The sequence below is a fragment of the Vanellus vanellus genome, assembly GCF_965231255.1.
Source record: "Vanellus vanellus genome assembly, chromosome: 2".
Classification (NCBI taxonomy): domain Eukaryota; kingdom Metazoa; phylum Chordata; class Aves; order Charadriiformes; family Charadriidae; genus Vanellus; species Vanellus vanellus.
Window position 1 is genome coordinate 57319085 of NC_138906.1, and position 9720 is coordinate 57328804.

The 9720-nt window shown below is 36.1% G+C and overlaps 1 protein-coding gene across 2 annotated transcripts in view; it reads left to right on the forward strand.

Moving 5' to 3' along the window:
• The window catches only part of VPS41 (VPS41 subunit of HOPS complex), a gene marked incomplete at its 5' end in the record, with an annotated part of 113483 nt that extends 104068 nt beyond the window's left edge, over positions 1–9415 (forward strand). For both annotated transcript variants that reach the window (XM_082479886.1, XM_082479885.1), the window contains 4 exons: positions 4982–5081; positions 5894–5938; positions 7402–7481; positions 9087–9415. In XM_082479886.1, the coding sequence (XP_082336012.1) occupies positions 4982–5081; positions 5894–5938; positions 7402–7481; positions 9087–9167 (306 nt within the window). In that variant the 3' untranslated portion in view covers positions 9168–9415. The remainder of the gene's footprint in view (positions 1–4981; positions 5082–5893; positions 5939–7401; positions 7482–9086) is intronic.
• Positions 9416–9720: the final 305 nt, after the last annotated feature.

Below are 9720 nucleotides of genomic sequence, written 5' to 3' on the forward strand. Positions count from 1 at the left end.
CAATTTCAGGAAATGCAGTTCTTCCATGAACTTAAAGCTGTGCACACACTTAAGTATTTCCTAAACAGGAAAAGATTTAAGTACTAGTTTAAGTAGTTTTCAGAATTGGGATTAAAACTCCTAGTGATTTTGTTTGTTTCTTTGTTTTCTCCCTCCCCAGGATCATTTATTATAATGTTTTCTCTTTGTCATCATCTGAGTGAGTGTATTAAAACCATAGTAGATGATTAAGTGACACTGCTTTATTGTAGTGATGAAAGTTTATTTACTGCTGAAATAAGACTGATTTTAGTGTTTATATACATTAACAATGATAGACAACAAAGTTATGAAGACATAGGCAACAAAGACAAAGTTAAAGCCCTCTAAATTTTAACAATAGTATTTATCTTTACTCTAAAACCTTTTTATTATATTTTGTATCTAACTCCTGAAATCTAGTTCCCTGGTGCCATAAATTTATAGATAAAATAGACCACAGACTACTTCCTTTGAGTTTATAAACTCCTGAAGATGCGTTGTCTTAAGGAGGAACCTGCTTATTCATTAGAAATGACACATTCCTAGCACATTTTTTATTTAATGGCAAATAAATTGCCATAATTCAGTCAACATTCTCAGCATAACTAAATGCCATTCAAAATCATATGAAGAGCGGTTGAAGGAGCTGGGACTGTTTAGTTTGAGGAGGAGGAGGCTGAGAGGAGACCTCATCACTCTCTACAACTATTAGAGAGGTTGGTGCTGGTTTCTTCTCACAGGTAGTTAATGACAGAACAAGAGGGAATGGCTTCAAGCTCCAACAAGGTAGATTTAGACTGAACATTAGGAAAGAATCTTTCACAGAAAGAGCGGTCGGGCATTGGAAGAGGCTGCCCAGGGAGGTGGTTGAGTCACCATTCCTGGATGTGTTTAAGAGACATTTAGATGTGGTGTTGGGGGATATGGTGTAGGGGAGAACTTTGTAGAGTAGGGTAGATGGTTGGACTCGATGATCCCAAGGGTCTTTTCCAACCTAGACAATTCTATGATTCTATCACAAGCTAACCAAATTGAGCCAACTCATATTGATACCCTGACAAAAGTTTAATAATTTTCATCTTTACTGCTTGCATTTAAAAGTGTTTTCAAAGACATAGAATCAAAACTGAATTTTATGTATTTTATTTTATCATGCAATTGAAAAGTTGTTGTCAGTGTAACTTTAATTCAGTTTCCACACATAGACGTTAGTTCTCTGAGACTCATACAGACCCTCTGTTCCCACTAGGAATTTACCAGTGCAATTATTTTTAAAAACTCCCTTGGCCAACACAATTAGGGCAGTAGCGCTGTTAATTCCAAATTGTAGCAAAATCAGCATTTAGTAGTATTACCATACAAAATATAAATTCAAGCTATTATTTTCTTTCAGTGAAACCAGTGCTACTGATGTTGTTTTATACAACTTCTTTGGACTAAAACACATCAGTCATGCAACAGTTTGATCTTAACGAAGACCTTTTTTGAATGTATCCTTGAACTTTGTATTTGCCTTTTATATTAGGTTCCCTGGAAATTGAAAGGGAATATGAAATGGTTCACACGTGTTTAAGTCTCTGATATCTGATTACGAAGGGGTCTTAATTTATGAATGAGGAATGTAGGAGCCTTTGTTAAGTAAGTTATGTAATCATGCACCAGGTTTTTAAAGCATTGTATCACACAACTCACAGAGAAGGATGATAGAAAAATCCCCTTATTTGTGCCTTGTGAGTTAGCTATAAGCCTGTTATGCTTTCCAAATGTTAAAAATAGGTTTCTTTTTGGCTTCGGTCTATACCTGAGTGAAATTTAGGAAATGCCTGTGGTATTGGAAGAGATCTAAATACCTCTCTCATTTCAGAAAGAAATGCCCAATTTCTCAGCCTGTGTATTACAATTGTTAGAAGAAAACTTCAAAAGATGTTGGTATTCTAAGACTTTTTTTCCCCTAGTTTTAAAATATGAAAGCAATTTGTTTAGATGAAGATTTTGTGAATTAGTCATTTTACTCAAGTGTTGACTTACTAGTTTGCTTTTTGATTGAACCCCAGTAATGCTGATGGATGAGAGAGATTCATCTATTCGTAGAATTCACATCTGTCTGTTCATAACAGACGTTATGAACTAATAGACCCTGGTGATAATCTGATGGATGCTGCGTGAAACAGCACCTGGTAAAATTGTTGGATTTTCGCTCCTGAACATGAATAAGCTGCTGTTCAGACACCTTGGAGGCACTAGGGGGCGGGTGGCAGCTTGCAAAGAGGGACATCTACCTTTTGTAAAGACTAAAACTAATGTGCTTTTAATTGCGGTTGTGACGTGGTTTGGAAGAATTTGGTTAATTGGCCTTAAGAAACTTGGACTTGTTTGAGCGCTAAGCTGAATCAAGGCCTGAATTTATTCCCAGAGTTTTGAGTAAACTCTTTCAAATTTACTGCATACTGCCGTGTTTTCCTTTAAAAATAACGTTAGGCATTTGTAAATCAGGACTTTTTTAATTAAATGGAAGTTTTTATGGCTTCTGATTTTAATTATGCAGTAGCATCTTCCCTAGTATAGTCAGAAAATGAACTAGGATCTTTTTTGCAATAAATGTTTTTGTTTCAGGAGTTCTAATTAATTTGGTAAAAAGCATTACATTTGCCTAAAACTTCTTCCTGTAGGTGTACCACGCTGTCCTGCTTGTGCTTACAATCATGTGCTTTTTAAAGGGTAAAAAAAAAAAGTTCAGTTTCATCCTCTGAGTCCTATTTTTTTGCTCCTCAGAAAGTAGTTTCATTACAGATTTATGCCTGGTGTCAGTTTGACCTAGTTTAGCCTAACTTAAGGTGCAAAGTTTTATACTTCTCCCGCCTTTTAATGTTAAGTTAATTCAAACATTCTTTCTCCCTCTGTCTCACCTTCAAATTGCCTCTCCTGCTTTTCTTTCTATAACTCTTAAATTATCCTTCTCATCTTTGAGCTCTTCAAATCTGTTTCTGCAGACTTGTTGAGATTTATTACCTTGAGATTTGACATTTTACATTTTTCATTGTGACTTTCCTTTTTACATAACAATAGCTGCCTACTGTATTCCATTTCTAGCAAAATAAGGTCTGGCAAACAGTCATTGAATGTGGTATGGAAAAATCTTAGTGGAGTTTAAATAGTGGGGGAAAGGTAGTGCATGTGTCTTGTGTCTTTTCAGATATTTCTGTTACTCGTGGTTTTTTAAGGCATCAAACAGTACTGAGGTTTTCCAGTGACAATGATGTCTACTGCATCTCTCTCTATTTTTCTTTTTTTTTTAAATTAAGTTTTCCAATTGGCATACTGTATTTTAAGTATAAAACAGTAAATCATGCTCCCTTCTTTCCTTTGTATGCTGTTCCACCCTTCTCATTTAAAATGCTTGCTTTGCTCCTTTTGCTTAAACATGGGATTTTTCATCTGCTTATGCTGAGTGCAGCTAGTGAAGACTCCAGTATATAGCCAAGAACTCATCCGCTCAAAGTTGTTTACCTATCTTTGGGATATAATTTACTGATAGAGAATATTTTGAATCAGGCAAGCACTTATTCTGAAAGATCATCTCATCCAATTGTCCTTGCAAAAAGTTTTAACAATTTTTTCAAAGGTAGTGACATTTTTCTATATTTAAATCAGAACTTACCAGTCTCTGTTGCCCTTGGATAAAGTTGGAAGGGGGAAGGCATACTCAGATAGTTCCTGAGGTTATAGATAAAAATGATTAATTTTCAAAGAGTTTGTCTTGTAGAGCTGCATTCAGTTTCTGGTACTCTGAAATGTTTTATAGCTCAATGTGCCTAATACCGGAGAATGTCATTTACCCACTGATATGCCCAGTTTAAAATGCTTAAAGTGCTATTCAATTTTAATTTTTTTAATGTATTTCAGATTTGCAGTCTTAACTGCATATCATTCTTGGCAGTGCGTCCTTATTTCTTCACAATGTGTATGTGAGAAGATAGGGTTTTGGACAGTGTTCACTTGGCTGGAAAACGTACTACTATATTTCTTTTTAGGTATTTGCATTAGCTGTATCTTGGACTATTTCAGAACACTCTATGTCGCTAATGCAAATAAACAGGAGAAAGGAATGGAAATGGACTTTTTAAACCACTTTTTTGATAAGGTGGTTCAGCTTAAAATCGATTTTGAGTCTCTTTAGAAAGCACTCTTCAGAGGAATTGTTGTATTGGAAAACAAATTTCCAAACATCAATTTGGGAAGTAAAATTCCGCAAGACTTATTTAGGTTTGTCATATTTTCATACTTGCTTCATTGAGTGTTGTGAAATAAGGCTCTGTTATAAATTTGACACCTTTGGTTCCTTTTTGTGTTCCACAACGTTGTCAGGCAATGACATGTCAATCTAATGAAAAATGTTAAATAAGTAGAAAGGGGGCTGAGACTTTTGCTAAAGAGGAACGAACTCTGGACCTTTGGTTAGTTGTATGGACATTTACTACTGCTTACTAAATGACACCTCAGTAGGAAATATGTTTGAACAAAATAAATTTTGAATTGCTGCATTTACGAAGGTTTTATGATTAACGAATGGCTTTCCTAAAGAAGACAGAGAAGATATGGGTAGAAGAAGTTCTGAAATGGTTTGGAAAACAACTGTGAGGGGCACTGTAAAAATCCCTCTTCGTGGTATTTTGTTAAGACAAGCTCATAGGAAGAAGATCATAGTTTATGACAATAGTATATTTGTAAGGAATTTGATTTTTTTGAGGTGGGTTGTTTTTTTTCTTATGTTATGGGGTTTTCATTTAGGTACAGGTGGTGGTAACGGGATGTTCCTCCTTCCCCTTCTTAGTAATAGCTTGAAAAGTCTTAAACATTCTTTGCACTCTCTTAGCAGCAGAAACCCAGTGGAGACTTGCCACGATAGTGGATATGCCCATCTATTCAACAACCGCTGTCTTTTGTGTTCTTTGCACAACAGATCTTGCTGCGGGAGGGTTGCAAGAAGATACTTGTTGCCGATTCTCTTTCTTTATTGAAGAAAATGCATCGAACTCAGATGAAGGGTGTTCTAGTAGACGGTGGGTATAAAGGAAATGTAGTGACTTTCAAGGTTTTTAACTCTTTTACTTGGTTTATAGACCCGAGCCACATGATGGTCCACTTTGGAAGCTGCCCAAAAGCCTGAATATTGTTCCTTATTTGTAGAGTATAGTGGAATACTAGCTGCTTTCCCCTTTTCAAAGAAAGCACTTGTATCTCAAAAACTCCAAGACCCAGCATGCAGCTTTTCTTGAACAGTCTCTTAGAGCCAGTAATGTATTGTATCCTGCAATTTATCTATAAAGGTGAAAAACACTGTTCAGTGCCAACGCAGATAGTCAGATAATAATAATAATCCATAACCGAAGCAAAAGCTACAATATAGTTTGCAGAAATAGTTGAAAATATTTTGCAGGGTGCTAACGATGCATGTGAGCAGCGCTGTAATTCACGCCAGCTGAGTGTTAATACCAAGAGGCAAAAGCTGACGGAAGGACAGGGGATCAGAGCTTCTGCTACAAAATACTGCAGAGAAATCAGGCACCATCCTATGCTCCTGTTTTTTCAATTTGCCTTGTGCCTCTACAGCACTGATCCTAGACAGCCTCACTCCTGCAATTCTTCCATCGATAGAATCAGTAGTTCTAAACATTTCTCATGCTGTTAATAGAAAAGCTGCTTCAGTATTGCTCTTCGATTTTTAATAGATTCTGTTAGGTATCTGAAGTAAATAATTCAAGACCAGGCTTCATTTCTGTAACAGCAGTATGTTCGTGCCTGCTTTATAAAAGAGTAAACATGGAGTTTGTTAACAAAGCTGTTACAAGTTTGTTTTGTTTTGTTTTTCCAGAGGAGAATATCTGCGAATCATGCCTGTCTCCAATACTTCCTTCAGGTAGGATGCTTTTCTAGAAGAGAAAGAGATTGGCTATTTTTTTTTTATTTTTAGAGGAAATACTGCTTGCTTTTATACATAGAAATGTGTAGTAGTCTCCCTTGGAAATCACTGTATGAATTTCAGTCCTGTGCAAAGCTTGCTTATGAATTCTGATGTGAGAGTGGAGTCTAATTTGAACTTTTTTTTGTTGCAGTAAACCCAGATTTTCATTCTTATTCATCTTTAACTTTCTTTTTTTTCTGTTTTGAAATACATGGAATGGAAGGCGACTTTTAATTCCATCAACATACGTATTCTCAGAGATCATTAGAACCACAAAACTAAGCAGTTGCCATCAAACCTTGTCCAACTCTGTTGAACGATTTAGACTGAACTTGTAGATTATGAAGCTTTATAGACTATACTTTTTGTTTGAGTGGTGGAAAACTCTTGGCTTCAATCATTGCTGTCATATTTGAAACAACTTATAACAGACTGTAGTTTCAAAACATCTTCTAAAGTTAGTCTTGAAACTAGAAATTCAGGATATTGTTTTGAAGATGTACATGCTGCAAGGCAACTATAGTTCAGAAATACCAATATGGTTGTTGGGCATCTTAAGAAGAAATAGTTTTACCAGGAGAATGTCTGTTGTGGCATCTGCAAGCAAGAATATGTAAGACAGCGTATGAATGGACTTACTTTTTTGTTTGCCAAGTGTGCATAACCCAGTAGAATCACAGTTTTGTAATCTGTTTCTGCCATTTTTCATTTTAATAAATAAATAAAAACAACTATACTATGATCACATGCAGCAGCATAAAGACCAGAGCAGTCACATGGCGATAGTAAACCTGGCAGAGCTGAATGTGCTTGTGCCTCGAGGTACACGTGTCGAGGGAATGGGAGCCAAGGAATCGAATGTGGATGATGCTCATGAGTGAGATGGTTATTCTTTGAATATGTGGATCTTGTATGCAGGCTTCTAATTGGGCCAAATATTCATGTGGGAATCAAAAGACCCATTGTGCAACAGCTTCTTGCCAAATTTCAAGATCATGACGTGCAGTGCAGGTGCTAGAACTACTTAATGTTCTGGTTATCCCTGTACTAGCACAACAATTATTTTGCTAACTTTTCTTCAAAATGGCTGAATTATTTGGTGGTAGGTTACTCTTCTTCCTCCCCAATTTTAACATGTAGCACATATTGACATGAAGAAATTTCTGTTGAAATGGTATACGGCATTTAAGCCACAGAATAAAATTGTCCTGTAAGTCCATCGTTGGGACACATTAGCTGAAACCATCAATTCTGCATAGTTTCTATAAATGAGCTAGAAAAATCTGGAAATTAATTTGATAGAAAGATATTACTTGATGTTTCTATGTGTATAATGGAATGCAGGCATGTACTGCTGTAGCTACTGAATCCTTTGTTTCAGTGCCCTGTTGTAATTAATTTACTTTTCTCTTTCCCAGATGCATCTAAGTCCTTCAACGTGGTAGTGTTCCACTGCAGACATATGTTTCACAAAGAGTGCCTCCCAGTATCAAACACAGTAAGGAGCTAGCTTAATCTCTCTGATACCTTTGCCAAAGATGAAAGGACAAATTATTTCCTTTTGTCAACTGTGGAGAAGGGCATGGGTCTATCAGGAACTATTATGTGATTACAGTAATTGTTTGTGATGATGCGCCATAGTAGTATGTGACTAGGGAAAGGATCTTTAGGGCAACTGCAACTGAAGTACATCCAATTTAGAAAGAAATTGTTGCTGTTTGAGAAGTATTTTATCACTTTCTGCAATCTGAATGTGCAATGCAGCTTTGAGACATACAGGGAATACAACCTGTTTGAATTTTTTTTTTATTAATTCTTTTCCATTGCAGCTCACACTTCGAGTATGTTTAATTAAAGGCAAGAATAAAGATATTTTCCCGAGTAAACCATATTGAATAATTCAGACCTGGAAGAAAAAAAAAAAAAAACACTCAAATCAGAGTGAATATTTTAATATCTTTGTAATCATCTCTATGCTCAGAATATGTTTTTCTTCATCACGGAAATCTTTTTTTTTGGTTTGTTTTTTTTTTTTTTTCCCAATGAAAACAAACCAAAACAGTAACTTATAGATGTAACCAGTTTTTAATTTAGGAATGAAAGCATCAGAAGGGTAATAAAATCGCAAAGAAAATGGAATTTAAGCTTTCCATATTCTGTATATGTCTCTGAAAGTGAACATCTAATGAAAAAATAACTTTGGTGAATCACTTAATCTGCAAGTAACCAAGCAAAGTGCTTGTAGCCATATGGTACAGCATGTATACTTACATATGTTATGAAAATCATAATGAATTAGATCATTTGCAAAAGAAAGCCCAACAACTAGGAAATGTTTATTCAAGCGATATTTACCACAAATGTTATTATTTGAGAAATAATCTAAAATTTATCTAGCATTCTCAATTTGCTGGGACAATGGTGGGACTGGGTAACGTCAGATGGGATTTTTAAACGTGACATGGGTATTACATGATATATATTTTATAGTACATATGAATACACAGGTATCTGAGCCAAATTCTCCACTGCTATAGTATTTCTTGGCCTCAGGTAATCAGTTGTGTTAATGATGCTTGGTTACTGGTAACCTACTGAAGGGAAAGTAATGCATGCATAAAGCATCACACAGAGCTAAACGCAGGAGTGACAATAAACACATCTTCGATATCAAATGGACAATATTCAGGCTGTATGCTCAGCTGTTGGAAATCTGTAGCGCACTATCCAAAGACAGAGCTGTGACTAAGACACCCAGACGTCAGCAGAGCTGACTGAGTGTCACTTACTCTCTTCTTTATTTATGAAGATGATAATTTGCATTTTTTACTCTGTATTTTTCATTTTTGTTGTGGAGGAAATTTGACCTTGTTCTTCTGGAAGATGGTGGTAAGTACAATTGGAGTGAGCGGTGAGGTGTACTGCTCTCTGACTCCAGAGTAGCCTGCTTTATTGTATTCCACTATATTGCCTTCCTACACCCAGCCATGAATGTGTCTATAGGGAACAGCCTGACTGTGAATAGTAACGTTGAGAAAGGCATTTTTCATTCTAACATGGCTACATCTCTCTAAGAAATTCTTGTTTTCTTTTTAATTTCTAGGTATCTCCTGTCCAGTTCTGCAACATATGCAGTGCCAAACACCGAGGACCGGGAAGCGCGATCTTGGAGATGAAGAAGTAGCAATCCTTTAGTTCTCCATACCAGCTCTGTTAGGACCATGCAGAGCCACTGTGGTTTCTGTTAGTCTTCATTTATGTATATAATTCTGTTTGTGATTTAGAACTGGTTTCTGTAGGTTATCCAGCTGACTGAACATTTTCTGGAAAGGGAAAATGTGAAAATCTTTCCCTAGTAAGTCTTTGTTATGCAATTAACGTGTTCCTTTGCTCAGCTTGTTCCTTAACTCTGGAACAGAAAAGAGAAATAAAATGGGAAGAAAAAAAAAAGTTTTGGGATTTGTGCTTGCTATCAGTTAATGTGCTTTACAGTTTGGAGCCGTATCAGGCTCGTGGTTAGATATTGTAAAGAAGGATGCATTGCTGTGAATTCAGGTCACCAAACTACTTTAGTCCTGATTTAGTCTATTAGTGAACTGTTTAACTTGAGATCCATAGGAGTCTGACTGCTTTCAGTGGAACTGCTTCAGGACTTGAAGCTGGCTGTGTGCTGACTCATACATTAAATTAACAAACTCATTAATTGTTAGTTCTACACGTTGGCAATTTATCTTGGT